The sequence below is a fragment of the Ranitomeya variabilis genome, chromosome 7 (assembly GCF_051348905.1).
Source record: "Ranitomeya variabilis isolate aRanVar5 chromosome 7, aRanVar5.hap1, whole genome shotgun sequence".
Taxonomy (NCBI): Eukaryota; Metazoa; Chordata; class Amphibia; order Anura; family Dendrobatidae; genus Ranitomeya; species Ranitomeya variabilis.
This window is the reverse complement of record NC_135238.1, coordinates 229,314,489-229,335,717: the sequence shown is the minus strand read 5'-3', so window position 1 is coordinate 229,335,717 and position 21,229 is coordinate 229,314,489. Positions and strand designations below refer to the sequence as shown.

Here is a 21,229-nt window from a genome sequence, read left to right as displayed (position 1 = left end):
AACTCAGGATCAGTAATGTAATGTATGTAGACAGTGACTGCACCAGCAGAATAGTGAGTGCAGCTCTGGGGTATAATGCAGGAGGTAACTCAGGATCAGTAATGTAATGTATGTACACAGTGACTGCACCAGCAGAATAGTGAGTGCAGCTCTGGAGTATAATACAGGATGTAACTCAGGATCAGTAATGTAATGTATGTACACAGTGACTGCACCAGCAGAATAGTGAGTGCAGCTCTGGAGTATAATACAGGATGTAACTCAGGATCAGTAATGTAATGTATGTACACAGTGACTGCACCAGCAGAATAGTGAGTGCAGCTCTGGAGTATAATACAGGATGTAACTCAGGATCAGTAATGTAATGTATGTACACAGTGACTGCACCAGCAGAATAGTGAGTGCAGCTCTGGAGTATAGTACAGGATTTAACTCCGGATCAGTAATGTAATGTATGTACACAGTGACTGCACCAGCAGAATAGTGAGTGCAGCTCTGGAGTATAATACAGGATGTAACTCAGGATCAGTAATGTAATGTGTGTACACAGTGACTGCACCAGCAGAATAGTGAGTGCAGCTCTGGAGTATAATACAGGCTGTGAAGAAAATATATGTATTACCATTCTTGTCCTGGATTGTATCCATCTCTCAGTTTATGGCTCGCACATGAAAGCACTGGATTTATTGTGTTACTTGCTCTTTATACCTGTGAGCTGTTGCTAGATGGTGGAGTAACTGGCTGATTTCACGCTGCGTTTGAAATATTATGTGTCACATTTATCGTGCATCGTCCCTGTTGCTACATCTGCGGCATTTTCACCAGCGATCACTATCCTGACACCATCAATACTAGATCCTTGGTGTATCTACTTGTGAGGACATTCATAGAGATGAAGGGTGCGAGGCAGAAACGGGGCAGGAGAGGAGGTCGGGGCAGGAGAGGAGGTCGGGGCAGGAGAGGAGGTCGGGGCAGGAGAGGAGGTCGGGGCAGGAGAGGAGGTCGGGGCAGGAGAGGAGTTCGGGGCAGGAGAGGAGGTCGGGGCCGGAGAGGAGGTCGGGGCCGGAGAGGAGGTCGGGGCCGGAGAGGAGGTCGGGGCCGGAGAGGCGGTCGGGGCAGGAGAGGAGGTCGGGGCAGGAGAGGAGGTCGGGGCAGGAGAGGAGGTCGGGGCAGGAGAGGAGGTCGGGGCAGGAGAGGAGGTCGGGGCAGGAGAGGAGGTCGGGGCAGGAGAGGAGGTCGGGGCAGGAGAGGAGGTCGGGGCAGGAGAGGAGGTCGGGGCAGGAGAGGAGGTCGGGGCAGGAGAGGAGGTCGGGGCAGGAGAGGAGGTCGGGGCCGGAGAGGCGGTCGGGGCAGGTGCTGTCATTCCAATGCATAGAACAGAATGGAATAAATTCCAGGGTCTCTACATCCTCGTATCCGCCGGTGTAATACAGGTATCAGTGGTGTCATGGATTTTAATTAGTAATGAATAATTTACTGCTTACCACTGTAACCCACGCAGCCCCCGAGACGGCTCCGGCTCCAAATTGACGGGATAAGCTATTAGCACGCATTAACCCCTTTGAGCCCGGTGCTCTCTACATATGCACAGCCGTGCACCGGATACGGTGCGACCCCCTCGGCAGCGTCGGAGGGGTTAAGGCTGCAGTTTATGAGAATCCTCGAGAAGGAGATGAACAAATGCATTAATAAAATATTCAGTATAATGCGCTCATTAAACCCCGAGCCTGAAATATACCGGAGCCTCCGCGCCCCCCGTCCCTTCTCTAACTCCGCCGCCCCCTGAAGAGAATATACCAATGTGTCACAAATAATACACAAAAATGTAAAGGGGGGAAACATTAATAATTCACGGCCACAAGACGAGCAGCTGATATGATCAAATAACCGTTTAGGGAGATTTTCGGATTGAACTCGGCGGTCATGTTGGGGGGGATCGGGGCGCCGGGGAGGAGACGTGAAAACCTCATGTTTACATAACGCTTTCATTTACATAACTTTACAGTAATAATTTCTGGGAAGCTTTAATGCGGTAACTCGGTGCTAAGTTTTCACAGTCACAGGACTTTTTGCTCTAAGAAGATGGAGATTTCTGATCTTAAATCCATTCTTATTTTTACAGTTTTTTTTACTGATCTGTATAATTTCCTGATCCAAATTCTCATCTAACCACACACACTGATCAGCCAAAACATTGAAACCACCGTCCTAACACTGTGCAGGACCCCCTCTTTCTGCCCCTATGAGACATGGACTCCACAAGATCTGACGGGTCATGTAGTATCTGCACCAAGACGTGACTGGCAGCTCCTCTCCGCCACCTATGTTATGCAGCGCAGCCTCCATGGATCGGACTCGATATTCCAGCACGTTCCCATACATGATGGATCGGACTGGGATCTGGGGAACTGAAGACAAGTCATCTTTTCCTTCTCTCTGTTATGTTCCTCATACTTTCCCTGACCGACCATTATCTGCCGAAAGAGACTCGCCAATAGGGAATCCTGCATCCAAAAATGAGGTACTGAGTCTGCACAGTGTTAGGTAGGTGGTACATGTCCATATGATGCCAGGACACAAGGTTACCAGCAGAACATTGTCCCATCACTCTGCCTCGCCGGCTCATCTGCTTCCCATAGAGCAGCCTGCAGTGTCTCTTCTACAGCCAAGCGACCAACTGGCCGCTCACAAGATGGATAAAGTCATTTAGTCTTCTTCCACCGCAACTTGGTTCAGTTTTGATTCTTATGTGCCGCTATATGCTCTTTTCTATCATAGCGGAGATGCTCTGCTTGTCCCCACACTTTTCTATCATAGCTGCGATGCTCTGCGTTACCCGACACTTTTCTATCACAGCTGCGATGCTCTGCTTGTCCCCACACTTTTCTATCATAGCTGCGATGCTCTGCTTCTCCCCACTTTTCTATCATAGCTGAGATGCTCTGCTTCTCCCCACACTTTTCTATCATAGCGGAGATGCTCTTCATTACCTGACACTTTTCTATCATAGCTGCGATGCTCTGCTTGTCCCCACACTTTTCTATCATAGCTGCGATGTTCTGCTTCTCCCCACTTTTCTATCATAGCTGAGATGCTCTGCTTCTCCCCACACTTTTCTATTATAGCTGCAATGCTCTTCATTACCTGACACTTTTCTATCATAGCTGCGATGCTCTGTTTGTCCCCACACTTTTCTATCATAGCTGTGATGCTCTGCTTGTCCCCACACTTTTCTATCATAGCTGCGATGCTCTTCGTTACCTGTCACTTTTCTATCATAGCTGTGATGCTCTGCTTGTCCCCACACTTTTCTATCATAGCTATGATGCTTTGCTTGTCCCCACACTTTTCTATCATAGCTGCTATGCTCTGCGCTACCTGACACTTTTCTATCATAGCTGAGATGCTCTGCTTGTCCCCACACTTTTCTATCATAGCTGCGATGCTTTGCGTTACCTGACACTTTTCTATCATAGCTGAGATGCTCTGCGTGTCTCCACACTTTTCTATCATAGCTGCGATGCTCTTCGTTACTTGACACTTTTCTATCATAGCTGCAATGCTCTGCTTGTCCCCAAACTTTTCTATCATAGCTGCGATGATCTGCGTTACCTGACACTTTTCTATCATAGCTGCGATGCATTGAGGAGTGTAATATACATGAATACATAATATATACCGTATATACACACAGATACAGTGGGCAAAAAAAGTATTTGATACACAGTCGATTTTGCAAGTTTTCCCACCTACAAATAATGGAGAGGTCTGTAATTTTTATCATAGGTACACTTGTGTGAAAAAAAGAATCTTCAAAGAAAATCACATAATTTTTACACAATTAATTAGCATTTATTGCATGAAATAAATATTTGATAGAATAGAAAAACAGAACTGAATATTTGGCATATAAACCTTTGTTTGCAATTACAGAGGTCAGACATTTCCAGTGGTTCTTGACCAGGCTTGCACGCACTGCAGCAGGGATTTTGTCCCCTCCTCCATATAGATCTTCTCCAGATCTTTCAGCTTTCGGGGCTGTACTGGGAAACATTGAGTTTCAGCTGCTCCAAAGATTTTCTATTGGGTTCAGATCTGTAGACTGGCTAGGCCACTCCAGTACCCTGAAATGCTTCTTACAGAGCCACTCTTTAGTTTCCCTGGCTGTGTGTTTCAGGTCATTGCCAGGCTGGAAGACCTAGCCATGACCAATATTCAATGTTTTAACTGGGGGAAGGAGGTTGATGGTTAAAACCTTGAGATACGATGACCCCATGCATCCGCCCTTCAAAATGGTGCGGTCGTCCTGTCCTCTTTGCAGTAAAGCCCCCCAAAGTGGGATGTTTCTCCCACCATGCTTCACGGTTGGGACAGTGTTCTTGGGGTTTTACTCATTCTTTTTCTTCCTCCAAACATGGTGAGTGGAGTTGATACCAAAAAGGTCTATTTTGGTCTCATCTGACCACATGATCTTCTCCCATGCCTCCTCTGGATCATCCAGATGAGCAGGGGAACCTTGCGTGCCCTGCAGGATTTTAACCCATGACGGTGTAGTGTGTTATTAACAATAATGTTTCAGACTGTGGCCCCAGCGCTCTTCAGATCACTGACCAGGTCCTCCATTGTAGTTCTCTCAGTATCATCCTTATCTCACGAGGCGAGATCTTGCATGGAGTCTCAGATTGAGGAAGATTGACAGTCATCTTGTGTTTCTACCATTTTCTAATAATTGTGCCAACAGTTGCTCCCTTTCTCACCAATCCGCTTGTCTATTGTCTTGTAGCCCATTCCACCCTTGTGCAGGTCTACAATTTGTCCCTGGTGACCTTAGAAAATTCTTTGGTCTTGGCCATGGTGGAGAGGTTGGAGTGTGATTGAATGTGTGGACAAGTGTCTTTTATACAAGTAACGAGTTCAAACAGGTGCAATTAACCCAGGTAATGAGTGCAGAGTAGGAGGCTTCTTAAAGAAAAACTAATAGGTCTGTTAGAGCAGAATTCTTGCTGGTTGGCGGAGATGAAATACTTATTTCATGCAATAAAATGCTAATTAATTATATAACAATCTTACAATGTGATTTTTTGTTTTTTATTCATAGATTCTGTCTCTCACAGGTGAAGTGTACCTATGATAAAAATGACAGACCTCTCCATTCTTTGTAGGTGGGAAAACGTGCAAAAACTACAGTGTATCAAATACTTATTTTCCACACTGGTTGTATACTTTGTGGTCCTTTATCATAGCCCCACAAGCTTTTTTGGGTGAAATACTCCGGTTTTGCACCTCTCTGCACTTCTCCAGAGCAGTAGTTGGCTCATGTTCTTGAGTCTCTAATGATATTTTTGCTACATGAACACATTTTCCTACGGATCTGTACTCTGGGTCAGCGCTAACAATAAAGGGCGCCGCTGATGTATTTAGGGGAGGACGGTCACATTCCAAGTTCCGAAAAGTGGTTTAAGAAAAATAAAAAAGTTAATTTTCTCTTTACAGCAGAATCTGCTCCGGCGAAGATGCAGGAGGTGAGAAATAACGCACAGGCGTCGGCGATATGTCACCTAAACTGCACAATGTTAATCCGCAGTGTGTGAGTGAAGTCACATTAATGCCGGCTGCCAATAACATCAGATACCGATATAATCAATTTACACTTGTGCGCTCCGGTGCTAAGTGTATTAATAGTAAATGTGATCGTTAGGAATGATTTGTCTGCAGGTAATGTGGAGAGGTAACTCCCTGTGGTGCCGGCGCGGTGACATCTTCTCATAGAGATACATTGTTGTCTGCTAATCTGAAACGCGCCGTTATTAGAAGCAGCACAGTTTCCATGGCAACCCCGAGTCATAAACCTTTGGTGGGTGTTCGGGTCTTTTTGCCTCAAGAAATAGCATCTGGCTTGGCAAAAAGCTGTTGTTTTGAGGGAGAAGGGAAAAAAAAAACAGAAGCAAGTGAAGAACATATGCATCGCACTATGGATTTTGTCTTGACAGGAGAATTTTATTTTTTTTTCAAAAAGTTTTAATTTCCAGACAAAGTAAAAAAAAAAATGTAAAATCACAACATCAAAAGTTTTTTAATGGGCAAAGTCATCTCAACACAATGCAAAACTAATAAAGGATATATATATCCAGCAGCCTCCAAACTCCTGTCGATTACTTCATAGTTTGCACTCACCCAGTGGTCCTCCACAGCCACCCACACAGAGGGACATACACTAGACCTCTTCACCCCCCTGTCCCTTATCTAATCTCACAACCTCTCCCTTCCCCCTATCTGACCACCATCTACTCACCTTCTCATCCTTGTCCTCCTCACCCGCCACCCATGTCCAGCCACTACCACATCCTCGCAGAAACCTCACACACCTAGACATTCACAGACTCTCTTCTACCTCTGTCCTCCATATCTTCACTCCAAGACACGGACAGCGCCACCGCTTAATATAACGCCACTCTCACATCTGCCATAGACTCAGTCGCCCCTCTCATGCATGGCAAAATGCGACGAATCAATAGGCAACCCTGGCACAACAATCTCACCAAAAAACTTCGCCAAGCATCCAGGGTCGCAGAGCGGCGTTGGAAAAAAACACGCCTGCCAGACGACTTCACTGCTTTCAAACAAGCTACACTTGCCTTCAAATTAGCCCTCACTTCTGCTAAACAGACCTATTTCACTAATCTTGTATCCTCATTATCCTACAACCCAAAACAACTGTTCAGCACATTCAACTCTCTCCTCCGCCCACCACTGCCACCTTCAACTCCCCTCATCTCTTCTGAGGACTTTGCCACCTACTTCAAAAATAAGATCGACCAAACAAAGCAAACCTTTACTTGTCCACCACCCCAACCACTTCATATACCAGACCTCTGCCCTTCCCTAATAACATCCCTCTCCAAAATCACCGAAGGAGAGCTCACTCACCTCCTTTCCAAATCACACCTCACCACCTGTGCACTTGACCCCATCCCTTTCCACCTGCTCCCCAACCTCACAAACACGCTCAATCCAGCCCTAACCCATCTCTTCAACCTATCGCTATCTTCTGTTACCTTCCTCTCTGCCTTCAAACATGCCACCATCACACCCATCCTCAAAAATGCCACCATCACACCCCAAAAAATTAATCTTGACCCAACTGCTATGCCCAGCTATCGCCCTATATCACTGCTCCCGTTTGCTTCAAAACTCCTTGAGCAGCATGTCCATGCGCAACTTTCCTCCCACCTCTCATCTAACTCTCTCCTTGAAAACCTCCAATCTGGTTTCCGCCCCCACCACTCCACCGAAACTGCTCTGACCAAAATTACTAATGACTTATAGCCAAAGCCGACAGTTCTCCATCCTCCTCCTTCTCGACCTGCACTCTGCCTTTGACACAGTCGACCACTGCCTACTGCTACAGATTCTTTCTTCCCTTGGCATCAAAGACCTTGCCCTGTCCTGGATTGCCTCATACTTTTCCGACTGCATTTAGCGTTTCCCACTCCCAAACTACCTCCTCATCCCGCCCTGTCTCTCTGTTGGTGTCTCTCAAGGCTCTGTCCTGGGGCCCCTACTTATTTCCATCTATACCCTTGGCCTAGGACATCTCAAAGTCCTATGGCTTCCAGTACCACCTGTATGCGGATGACACTCAGATCTACCTCTCTGGCCATGACTTCAGCTCCCTGCTGTCCAGAATCCCGGAGTGTCTATCAGCCATATCCTCCTTCTTCACCTCTCGCTTCATAAAACTCAATGTAGACAAAACCGAACTCATCATCTTTCCTCCATCTCGTGTATCTCCCCTACCTGATCTATCCATTATGGTAAACGGCATCACGCTCTCTCCCGCACCTGTAATCCGCTGCCTCGGAGTAACTCTCGATTCTGCCTGTCCTTCAAACCGCACGTCCAAACTCTTGCCACCTCCTTTCGCCTCCAACTCAAAAATGTTTCCAGAATCCGTCCCTTCCTCAGCACTCAATCTACTAAAACTCTTGTGCATGCCCTCATCATCTCCCACCTCAACTACTGCAACACCCTCCTCTGTGGCCTCCCCACTATCTCTCTGGCACCACTCCAGTCCGTCCTCAACTCGGCTGTCCGCCTAATCCACCTCTCCTCGCTACTCCCCTGCTTCTCCCCTCTGCAAATCCCTCCACTGGCTCCCAATTCCCCAACGAATCCAGTACAAACTACTACTAACTGATCTACAAAGCCATCCACAACCTGTCCCCTCCCTATATCTCTGAACTAATCTCCCACTATCTTCCCTCATGAAATCTTCGATCCTCCCAAGACCTCCTACTCTCCACCACACTTATTTGTTCCTCACACAACTGCCTCCAAGATTTCTCCCGAATATCCCCCATCCCTTGGAATTCCACGCCTCAACACGTCCGATTATCCACCACCCTCGGATCCTTCAGACGTAACCTAAAAACACATCTCTTCAGGAAAGCCTACAGCCTGCAATAACCATTCTGCTGCCTCACCACCACCCGAGCTACCGCCTCACCACCACCCGAGCTACCGCCTCACCACCACTGGAGCTTTTGCACCCCCGACCTTCTGTCTCTTCCCCATTATCCCATAGAATGTAAGTCGGCAAGGACAGGGTCCTCTCTCCTCTCTGTAACAGTCTGTCATTGTAAATTTGTTTACTGTAAACGGTATCTATAACTTTGCATGTAACACCTTCTTATGTACAGCACCATGGAATTAATGGTGCTATATAAATAAATAATAATAATAATATGATAGCTGGACCGGCGGAACTCTGAACGGATGGACAGAAAAGACACTCTGGGCCGGCGGAACTCTGGAGGAAGAAACAGAAAAGACACTCTGGGCCGGCGGAATCCCGGACGGAAAGAAAAGACACTCTGGACCGGCGGAACCCTGGACAGAAAAGACACTCTGAAAAGGCGAAACCCTGGACGGATGGACACTCTGGGCCGGCAGAACCCTGGGCCAGCAGAACCCTGGAAGAACGGACAGAAAAGACACCCTGGGCCGGCAGAACCCTGGGCCGTCAGAACCCTGGGCGGAGGGACAGAAAAGACACTCTGGGCCGGCGGAACTCTGGACGGACGGACAGAAAAGACACTCTGGGCCGGTGGAACTCTGAACCGACGGAACTCTGGACGGATGGACAGAAAAGACACTCTGGGCAGGCGGAACTCTGAACCGGCGGAACTCTGGACGGATGAACAGAAAAGACACTCTTGGCCGGCAGAACTCTGCACGGATGGACAGAAGAGACACTCTGGGCCAGCGGAACCCTGGACGAACAGAAAAGACACTCTGGGCCGGCTGAACTCTGGACGGATGAACAGAAAAGACACTCTGGGCCGGCAGAACCCTGGACGGACAGAAAAGACACTCTAGGCCGGCGGAACACTGGATGGACGGACAGAAAAGACACTCTGGGCTGGCGGAACTCTGGGCTGGCGGAACTCTGGACTGACGGACACATAAGACACTCTGGGCCGGCGGAACTCTGGAAGGACGGACAGAAAACATACTCCGAGCAGGCGGAAGACTGAACCGGCAGAACTCTGGATGGATGGACGGACAGAAAAGACACTCTGGGCCAGCGAAACCCTGGACGGACAGAAAAGACACTCTGGGCCGGAGGAACTCTGGATGAACGGACAGAAAAGACACTCTGGGCCGGTGGAACTCTGGAGGAAGAAACAGAAAAGACACTCTGGGCCGGCGGAATCCCGGACGGAAAGAAAAGACACTCTGGACCGGCGGAACCCTGGACAGAAAAGACACTCTGAAAAGGCGAAACCCTGGACGGATGGACACTCTGGGCCGGCAGAACCCTGGGCCGGCAGAACCCTGGAAGAACGGACAGAAAAGACACCCTGGGCCGGCAGAACCCTGGGCCGGCAGAACCCTGGGCCGTCAGAACCCTGGGCGGACGGACAGAAAAGACACTCTGGGCCGGCGGAACTCTTTTTACATAATTTAACTTACAGGTTAAATAACTATATATTTTGATAGACTGGTCTTTAGGATACGGCAATACTAAATATACCCATTTTATTTATTTTTTTTACTTACTTATTTTGAAATTGAAAAAAAAAGAAACATAAGAATACTTAAAAACTTTTTTTTTTTTACTTTAGACATTTGATTTAGTCCTTACAGGGGACTTGAAAATGTGATCATTGAACTTGTACTAAATATAGTAATACGTCTACATTGCAGTACAAATTACTATTCCCCAAGAAGCCTGGCCTGTGGCTGCTCATCACAGGAGCTCCAAGATGTTGGACGGACCTTCATCACTTCTCCGGCTGCCATGAGAAGCCAACCAGGGGAGGGATGAAGCGATGCACACTAGCACCTTTGGTTCCCAACATCTTAGATGCCGTTGTCTCAACTGACAGCGGAATCTAAGAGATCACCAGTAATGATTAGAGATGGTTCCGATTGCAGCAGTTACTCTTGCATGCCCGCTGTATGGACTGTGCTCATGTCCTGAGGACGCTCCATAAAGAAGTGGCGCACGTCCGCTGTACATGTATGGTGCACGCCGCCAAAGTCTTAAAGGGAATGTAAGCACAGAATGACTGTTCAAACCAAGTAAAGGCACTCGGTGCTCCCTTTGTGTGACCAAACATTTAAGTGCATCTTTCCACCTACTGGTTTTCCCTCTACCTCCGCCCTTCTCTGGCTCTAGAAAGATGATAATGAAGATGGAGGTGGTAGGTGGGGTATGGTGGGTGTGGAGGGGGGCGCGGAGATAGAGGGAAAACAATTAAGGTTTGGTCAGACTATTGATTATAAGTGTTATAGAGAGTTGTAATCCCCACTGATCCAACGTGATCTATCCTGAAACCTAGACAAATGTTACAGATTGTAAACTCGGGTTTTCAGAACAGATTGTAATGACTAAAACTGTATAACCAATTTTAGAAGAAAATATGAAAAATTATCTCAAAGTAGAAGAAGCAAAACCAAGACGATCAGAGTATAGCAACCATGATAATATACTGAAATACCCTGCTGATGACACCCCGATGAGCGTTTCGCATAAGATGCGGGAAGATGTTAACCCCTGAAGAAGGTCAAAGCGAAACACGTGTTACAGATTATGCTTCAGTGATCATATCCGGCATTTGTACTTTATGCCCCAAAAATTTGGGAACCACATAATTCTTTTTTTTTTCATATCTACATATTTATTTAGTCTTTCTGTTTTCCCAGCCTCAATTCTAATCATGTTTTGAGCCACTTTTCAAGCCAATTATTGTCTATGAAAGATAATTACAACTTTTGCTAGTTGCCTTTTGGTGCGATCAGGGTATTTGAGTATACGTATATAATTGTGACTGATTTTATAGCAGCTAAATAACTCGGAAAAATTTAACAGTTTGCTATACTGAAATAAAAAAAAAAAGCAATAACCGGATCTGCGTGAATACAACATACCTTAGCCAGAGCCGTCTGCTTGTACATGCGGGTGATCATGCCCATGACCTGGATAAAGGGGCTACTGGAATCTGATGATGCCGATTCTGGACATCTCATCAGTCTTTCCCACTCTTCAATACCTGCATTCATTTCCTGCGCAGGAAAGAAAAAAAGGAAATTACATGCTAAAAATTACTATTTATTACTGATTATTTAACCCTGTAAAGACACTGCCAATTTTCATCTTTTTCTCCCATTCTGCTAATAGTCATTTACTTTGTATTTTTCTGTACACATAGTAGTACAAAGGTTTGCCTTCCTATGGCTTAATTAGACCATAAAAATGAGATGGAAATAGAATTCCCTGGGTCAGTTCCACCACAACAATAACAAACTTGCAGAGTTTTGTAGTTGTGTTTTTTTCTTACTATTGAGTAGCTCTAAAAAAAAAATTAACTTTAAAAAAGTTTAAAAAAAAACTTTTTTTTTGTGTTGCCATTTTCCAAAACCCATGACTTTTCTTGTTTTTCCATCAATGGAGCTATATTTTTGCTGCTTTTGTTTTTTTCACGCATCAAGCGACAGTTTTTGTTGGTGCTAATTGGGGCTATATTATATGTTTGGACAGTGTTTATTGCATTTTTTTAAATGGTTCAAAGGACAAATAAGCAGCAATTTGGGCGATTTCATTCTTTTTTCTTTATGACAATTTACATACAGGTTAGACAATTTTATGTAATAAATCTTATTAGAAAAATCAGCTTCTAAATTAAAAAGATGATTACTCTTTTAGGCAGTGGACATGGAAATAATGATTTTTACATGTACGGTATATTTGCAAATCTCATTCCTTCATTCGTTTTTAGACTCAATGATATACAGATTTCTGCCTCATTCACATTTACGATTTCACTGTATTGGAATTGTCTCTCCCAGTGATACAGGCTGAATTTGATGTCTATGTGTCTCTAACAGAAACATAGGCTAGATGTGAGGTCTTTGTGTCTCTCCCAGTAATATAGGCTGGATGTGAGGTCTTTGTGTCTCTCCCAGTAATATAGGCTGGATGTGAAGTCTTTGTGTCTCTCCCAGTAATATAGGCTGGATGTGAAGTCTTTGTGTCTCTCCCAGTAATATAGGCTGGATGTGAAGTCTTTGTGTCTCTCCCAGTAATATAGGCTGGATGTGAGGTCTGTGTCTCTCTCCCAGTAATACAGGCTGGATGTGAGATCTGTGTGTCTCTCCCAGTAATATAGGCTGGATGTGAGATCTGTGTGTCTCTCCCAGTAATATAGGCTGGATGTGAGATCTGTGTGTCTCTCCCAGTAATATAGGCTGGATGTGAGGTCTGTGCATTTCTCCCAGGAATAAAGGCTGGATGTGAGGTCCGTAGGTCTCTCCCAGTAATATAGGCTGGATGTGAGGTCTGTGTGTCTCTCCCAGTAATATAGGCTGGATGTAAGATCTGTGTGTCTCTCCCAGTAATATAGGCTGGATATGAGGTCTGTGCATTTCTCCCAGGAATAAAGGCTGGATGTGAGGTCTGTAGGTCTCTCCCAGTAATATAGGCTGGATGTGAGGTCTGTGTGTCTCTCCCAGTAACACAGGCTGGATGTGAGGTGTGTGTGTCTCTCCCAGTAATATAGGCTGGATGTGAGATCTGTGTCTCTCTCAGTAATACAGGCTGGATGTGAGATCTGTGTCTCTCCCAGTAATATAGGCTGGATGTGAGGTCTGTGTGTCTCTCCCAGTAATATAGGCTGGATCTGAGGTCTGTGTGTCTCCCAGTAATATAGGCTGGATGTGAGCTCTGTGTCTCTCCCAGTAATATAGGCTGGATGTGAGAGCTGTGTGTCTCTCCCAGTAATATAGGCTGGATGTGAGGTCTGTGTGTCTCCCAGTAATATAGGCTGGATGTGAGGTCTGTGTGTCTCCCAGTAATATAGGCTGGATGTGAGGTCTGTGTGTCTCCCAGTAATACAGGCTGGATATGAGATCTATGTGTCTCTCCCAGTAATATAGGCTGGATGTGAGGTCTGTGTCTCTCCCAGTAATATAGGCTGGATGTGAGCTCCGTGTGTCTCTCCCAGGAATATAGGCTGGATGTGAGGTCTGTGTGTCTCTCCCAGTAATATAGGCTGGATGTGAGGTCTGTGTGTCTCTCCCAGTAATATAGGCTGGATGTGAGGTCTGTGTCTCTCCCAGTAATATAGGCTGGATGTGAGGTCTGTGTGTTTCTCCCAGTAATATAGGCTGGATGTGAGGTGTGTGTGTCTCCCAGTAATATAGGCTGGATGTGAGGTCTGTGTCTCTCCCAGTAATATAGGCTGGATGTGAGGTCTGTGTCTCTCCCAGTAATATAGGCTGGATGTGAGCTCCGTGTGTCTCTCCCAGGAATATAGGCTGGATGTGAGGTCTGTGTGTCTCTCCCAGTAATAAAGGTTGAATGTCAGATCTGTGTGTATCCAGGTTGCTGCAGTCTTCATAAGCTTATATTTCAACACAACTTCCATTTTTCACTTATTTCAGACGTCCTTGCACCATGTACAAGTACAGATCACAATTTCAGGATTGACTGGATTTCTTGACCAGAACACAACGGCCTCATCTACACGTATGAGGTTGCTGAGTTCGGGATGCGGCAGCCAGTCCGTACATTGCTGTCTGTACTCAGTCCATGTTTCACAGACACTGCAAGCAAACAAACAAAAGATCTGCGCAAATTTCTACATACGCTTGAATTTACACCAATTTCTGGCATCAATCTTACTAAATCCACTGGGCTAAAGTAATTGTTCCCATAAGTTTAACTAAACTGAAAAAAATATATACATTTTTGAGAAAGTATGCAGCATTATAAGTACGGCCCTCCACAAATTACACCACAGTCTTACTCTAATAGGAGGAGCCAGCACTTGCATGTATTAGACAGAAAGAGCATTGAATACAATGGGAGCCGAGTGACGATTACTTCCCTTGTGGGGGCGCTGATGGGAAAATGAATAGTTGGCAACAGATAAACCCTGCAGATAATTGCTAGGGGCCCAAATAGCTAAAGACATTTATTAAAGAAAAGGATCAGTCACCAGATTTCAGATCTAAACTGCACACAATATTAAATAGATCTCCTTGACCTGATGAGGCTGATGTACTTACTTTGATAATCTATAACACATTGATTGCATTTTTTTTTAACGTTTCCCTGACTAACACTAAGTGCAAGCGGAGTTCGTAAATTTCAAATTTTAATTTGAGGCTGTTACAGCCATTCTCATGAAAATATTCACAGTAAGCACAATAGTCTCATTTGGTTCTTTAGATCTATTTAACAGTGCATGCAGTTTGCATTGTCAAATCCAGTGACATATCTGCATTAAATTGGTCCTACGGAAGTTATTTCTTTTCCAGGAGCAATAATGTGCAGGACGTATTAATGCTGCTTTAACGCCTGACATTTAAGCATTGACTGGTGGGAATCACCAAAAAAATAAGCACTGGAGTTGCAGAAGATATCACAGGTGAGAATTTTTTTTTATAATTTTTTTCTCACCTCTGTATGCCGTAGATAACACGGGATCCACCATTAAACAATAGGTGATATCACAGCTCACCTCCTCCACCTGTACAATGACTGATAACACCTCTATATACAGTAGATAACACAGGATTCACCATTCACAATAGGTGATGTCACAGCTCACCTCCTCACCCTCCTGTACAATGACTGATAACACCTCTATATACAGTAGATAACACAGGATCCACCATTCACAATAGGTGATGTCACAGCTCACCTCCTCCTCCTGTACAATGACTGATAACACCTCTATATACAGTAGATAACAGAGGATCCACCATTCACAATAGGAGATATCACAGCTCACCTCCTCCCCCTCCTGTACAATGACTGATAACACCTCTATATACAGTAGATAACACAGGACCCATCATTCACAATAGTGATGTCACAGCTCACCTCCTCCTCCTGTACAATGACTGATAACACCTCTATATACAGTAGATAACACAGGATCCACCATTCACAATAAGCGATGTCACAGCTCACCTCCTCCTCTCTTCATAATGACCTTTACGCTGATGGGTGAGCCCTAGATTCTACAATCCTGAGTCATTCCATTGCTGTAAATGCCCATGTGCCCAAAGAGAAGTAGGAATTGAAAATTAGACCTCGAATGATAAATGCAAGATATGGATTTTTTTTAGTATGGTGTCATGTAAATTAAAAAAATTAAAATAAAGTATTAAAAAAAAAAAAAAACTTTAAACAAAAATAAATTTCAATATAAAAATCGGACCTTGCCAAAAGCTTTTGTCACTCAGTGCGAAGACTTCATCCAGGGTAATCCTATCAGTTAGACCCCATCATGATCAATAGCTGGGACCCTCATAACTGATTGCTGGACAATATCTATTAGAGAAAAAAAAAAGCAGGAGGAGGAGGAGGACGAGGAGGAGGAGGACGATGATCTCATGACTGAACCAGATACAGACATCTGACAATAGGGAATAGAGAAGAAAAAAAATAAACTGCGTCTCTGCCAAGCTAATAAATCAATAGGGAGAAAATGAGTCTCAGTGCAAATCTTATTACTTAAAGGGATTATCCGGCATCGAGTGCGCAGAAAACAGCCTCATTTTTACACGTCGGCACAGGGGTTTCTGGGAATTTTAATTCAATCTAAATAAGGATACAAGCTGTGATTCTCTATTTAACTTGCTCAGTACCCAAGGGGTAAAGAGCTGCTAAAACGACACCCATGTATCATCCTGACAGGCGTTTTATCATTTCTGCAATATTTTTTTTAAATATATTTTGAAAGTGCGAATAAAACTTTTTGCACAGAAAAGGAGATGAGATTAGAGTTTACACTTAATCTGGGGGACCCTTACCCTTGGAAAACCCTTCACGTCCGAAAGAGGAAATACTGATGAAAAGGGGGATTCTTATTTATTTATTTATTTTTTTAGTATTTTTCACGAATTGCCTATAAATCGGGGAGGTCTAAACACAAGTGATCACCTGGAAATGAACAAATAAATTGATAACAGTAACCACCGATCAACCAACCGCTGCACGACCAGCTCTACCCTCACCTACTGTATTCTCACCCATCCCTTGTAGATTGTGAGCCCTCGCGGGCAGGGTCCTCACTCCTCCTGTACCAGTTATGACTTGTATTGTTCAAGATTATTGTACTTGTTTTTATTATGTATACCCCTCCTCACTTGTAAAGCGCCATGGAATAAATGGCGCTATAACAATAAACAATAAACAATAAATAATAACTGGGTGGGAAAAATTCCACAGTTTAAAGTGATACACCCAATCTTCATAAACGGATATTGTCAGAGCTGGTAAATAGAAAAAAAATGTTGCATTTAGCTGTGTATCAAAATTTGCATTAATTCTTGAGATAGTAACACTTTTCTTCTGTTTACAGCTTGTTGCCTTGGAGATGGACCACCAGTACTAGGCAGCAAAACACGCGCAGTGGTTTTACAGTTTGTTGCCTTGGAGACTGACCACCAGAACTAGGCAGCAGAACACGCGCAGTGGATTTACAGCTTGTTGCCTTTAAGATCGACCACCAGTACTAGGCAGCAGAACATGCGCAGTGGTTTTACATCATGTTGCCTTGGCGACCGACCACCAGTACTAGGCAGCAGAACATGCGCAGTGGTTACAACCGCTTCTCTATTCAGTTTCCAAGCACTAGTGTGAAGTTGGCAAGTATCGCTGGAGAACGCCGATACGTATCTGAGGAATGGGTGAAAGTTTTAATAAGCAGTAGATTTCCCAAATGCTTGTTTTTACAAGCTGTGCCGATAAAAACCATTTATATGAAAGGAATTAACCCTTTATGCACATCTTTACCCCTTGAAACCCTGATAATCCAGCACCAATCTGATTACGTTTTGGACTCCACCCCGATCTTCTGACCACTGCAGCTAATCGCTGGCCTCATTTGTCACAAATAAGTCAGGCGAACCAAAGTACAAGAAACTGTCATTGTGTTTAGACCGCTTTAGTCTTATGCTAGGGGGTGGGGAGGGAAGCTTTAGTCTTCAACAGCCCCTTAAATGCCTCTATCCATTTGCACAATACTACTATTTATTTGTTTCCTGAAGTGCTGTGGAGTCGAAATCAATATAAAATGGACAGACTCCGACTCCTAAAATATACATTGGTTACAGAAGTACAATGCAGGATGTGATGTAAATCTTTTCATAAGAATTTTGGAAAGTTATGAAATGTCCTATAAATGTCTGTTCTGTTCCTGATCTGAGGATCTCGGCTTTTAGTGGAGATGAATCTGTGCTGCACTTTATGTACATGCTCAGTAGTGACCAGGGCTGTGTAGTCAGAGTCATGAAGTGGGGAGTCAGGGAAATTGTGGAGTCGGAGGTTTGCCTTACCGACTCTACAGCCCTGGTTTCCTGCAGGCGATTTGCACAGGGAGTTTGCCGAGTTTTATCTTACAGCTGCACAAAGTCCTGTAATGATACCCCGGCCTCATGCATCATCAGGATCGATTGCTTGCATTCATCAAGCAGAAGCACAGCCAGACACATAACCCAGCCGATGCATGAACGGCCAGACACAACCGAGCAGATGCATGTACGACCAGACACATAATCCAGCAGATGCATGTACGACCAGACACATAACCCAGCAGATGCATGTACGACCAGACACATAACCCAGAAGATGCATGAACGACCAGACACATAACCCAGCAGATGCATGAATGGCCAGACACAACCGAGCAGATGCATGAACAGCCAGACACATAACCCAGCAGATGCATGAACGGCCAAACACAACCGAGCAGATGCATGAACAGCCAGACACATAACCCAGCAGATGCATGTACGACCAGACACATAACCCAGCAGATGCATGAACGGCCAAACACATAACCCAGCAGATGCATGAACAGCCAGACACATAACCCAGCAGATGCATGAACGACCAGACACATAACCCAGCAGATGCATGAACGACCAGACACATAACCCAGCAGATGCATGAACAGCCAGACACATAACCCAGCAGATGCATGAACGGCCAGACACATAACCCAGCAGATGCATGAACGACCAGACACATAACCCAGCAGATGCATGTACAGCCAGACACATAACCCAGCAGATGCATGAACGACCAGACACATAACCCAGCAGATGCATGAACGACCAGACACATAACCCAGCAGATGCATGAACGGCCAGACACATAACCCAGCAGATGTATGAACGGCCAGACACATAACCCAGCAGATGCATGAACAGCCAGACACATAACCCAGCAGATGCATGAACGACCAGACACATAACCCAGCAGATGCATGTACAGCCAGAAACATAAACCAGCAGATGCATGAACTGCCAGACACATAACCCAGCAGATGCATGAACGGCCAGACACATAACCCAGCAGATGCATGAACGGCCAGACACATAACCCAGCAGATGCATGAACGGCCAGACACATAACCCAGCAGATGTATGAACAGCCAGACACATAACCCAGCAGATGCATGAACGACCAGACACATAACCCAGCAGATGCATGAACGACCAGACACATAACCCAGCAGATGCATGAACGACCAGACACATAACCCAGCAGATGCATGAACGGCCAGACACATAACCCAGCAGATGCATGTACAGCCAGAAACATAAACCAGCAGATGCATGAACGGCCAGACACATAACCCAGCAGATGCATGAACGACCAGACACATAACCCAGCAGATGCATGAACAGCCAGACACATAACCCAGCAGATGCATGAACGACCAGACACATAACCCAGCAGATGCATGAACGACCAGACACATAACCCAGCAGACGCATGAACGGCCAGACACATAACCCAGCAGATGCATGAACGGCCAGACACATAACCCAGCAGATGCATGAACGGCCAGACACATAACCCAGCAGATGCATGAACGGCCAGACACATAACCCAGCAGATGTATGAACAGCCAGACACATAACCCAGCAGATGCATGAACGACCAGACACATAACCCAGCAGATGCATGAACGACCAGACACATAACCCAGCAGATGCATGAACGACCAGACACATAACCCAGCAGATGCATGAACGGCCAGACACATAACCCAGCAGATGCATGTACAGCCAGAAACATAAACCAGCAGATGCATGAACGGCCAGACACATAACCCAGCAGATGCATGAACGACCAGACACATAACCCAGCAGATGCATGAACGGCCAGACACATAACCCAGCAGATGCATGTACAGCCAGAAACATAAACCAGCAGATGCATGAACGGCCAGACACATAACCCAGCAGATGCATGAACGACCAGACACATAACCCAGCAGATGCATGAACAGCCAGACACATAACCCAGCAGATGCATGAACGACCAGACACATAACCCAGCAGATGCATGAACGACCAGACACATAACCCAGCAGATGCATGAACGACCAGACACATAACCCAGCAGATGCATGAACGACCAGACACATAACCCAGCAGATGCATGTACAGCCAGAAACATAAACCAGCAGATGCATGAACGGCCAGACACATAACCCAGCAGATGTATGAACGGCCAGACACATAACCCAGCAGATGCATGAACAGCCAGACACATAACCCAGCAGATGCATGAACGACCAGACACATAATCCAGCAGATGCATGCACAGCCAGACACATAACCCAGCAGATGCATGAACGACCAGACACATAACCCAGCAGATGCATGAACAGCCAGACACATAACCCAGCAGATGCATGAACGACCAGACACATAAACCAGCAGATGCATGAACAGCCAGACACATAACCCAGCAGATGCATGAATGGCCAGACACATAACCCAGCAGATGCATGAACAGCCAGACACATAACCCAGCAGATGCATGAACGGCCAGACACATAACCCAGCAGATGCATGTACGACCAGACACAACCGAGCAGATGCATGAACAGCCAGACACATAACCCAGCAGATGTATGAACAGCCAGACACATAACCCAGCAGATGCATGAACGACCAGACACATAACCCAGCAGATGCATGAACAGCCAGACACATAACCCAGCAGATGCATGAACGGCCAGACACATAACCCAGCAGATGCATGAACGGCCAGACACATAACCCAGCAGATGCATGAACGGCCAGACACATAACCCAGCAGATGCATGCACGGCCAGACACATAACCCAGCAGATGCATGTACGACCAGACACAACCGAGCAGATGCATGAACAGCCAGACACATAACCCAGCAGATGTATGAACAGCCAGACACATAACCCAGCAGATGCATGTACGACCAGACACAACCGAGCAGATGCATGAACAGCCAGACACATAACCCAGCAGATGCATGTACGACCAGACACATAACCCAGCAGATGCATGAACGGCCAAACACATAACCCAGCAGATGCATGAACAGCCAGACACATAACCCAGCAGATGCATGAACGACCAGACACATAACCCAGCAGATGCATGAACGACCAGACACATAACCCAGCAGATGCATGAACAGCCAGACACATAACCCAGCAGATGCATGAACGGCCAGACACATAACCCAGCAGATGCATGAACGACCAGACACATAACCCAGCAGATGCATGTACAGCCAGACACATAACCCAGCAGATGCATGAACGACCAGACACATAACCCAGCAGATGCATGAACGACCAGACACATAACCCAGCAGATGCATGAACGGCCAGACACATAACCCAGCAGATGTATGAACGGCCAGACA

General features: G+C 45.7%; 1 protein-coding gene across 1 annotated transcript in view; it reads right to left on the bottom strand.

The window, feature by feature from the left end:
• Nucleotides 1-21,229, bottom strand: part of ZRANB3 (zinc finger RANBP2-type containing 3) — a 196,411-nt gene that overhangs the window by 70,968 nt on the left and 104,214 nt on the right. Inside the window, exon 8 of the mRNA XM_077273065.1 lies at nt 11,437-11,571. Coding sequence (XP_077129180.1) covers nt 11,437-11,571 — 135 coding nt within the window. The remainder of the gene's footprint in view (nt 1-11,436; nt 11,572-21,229) is intronic.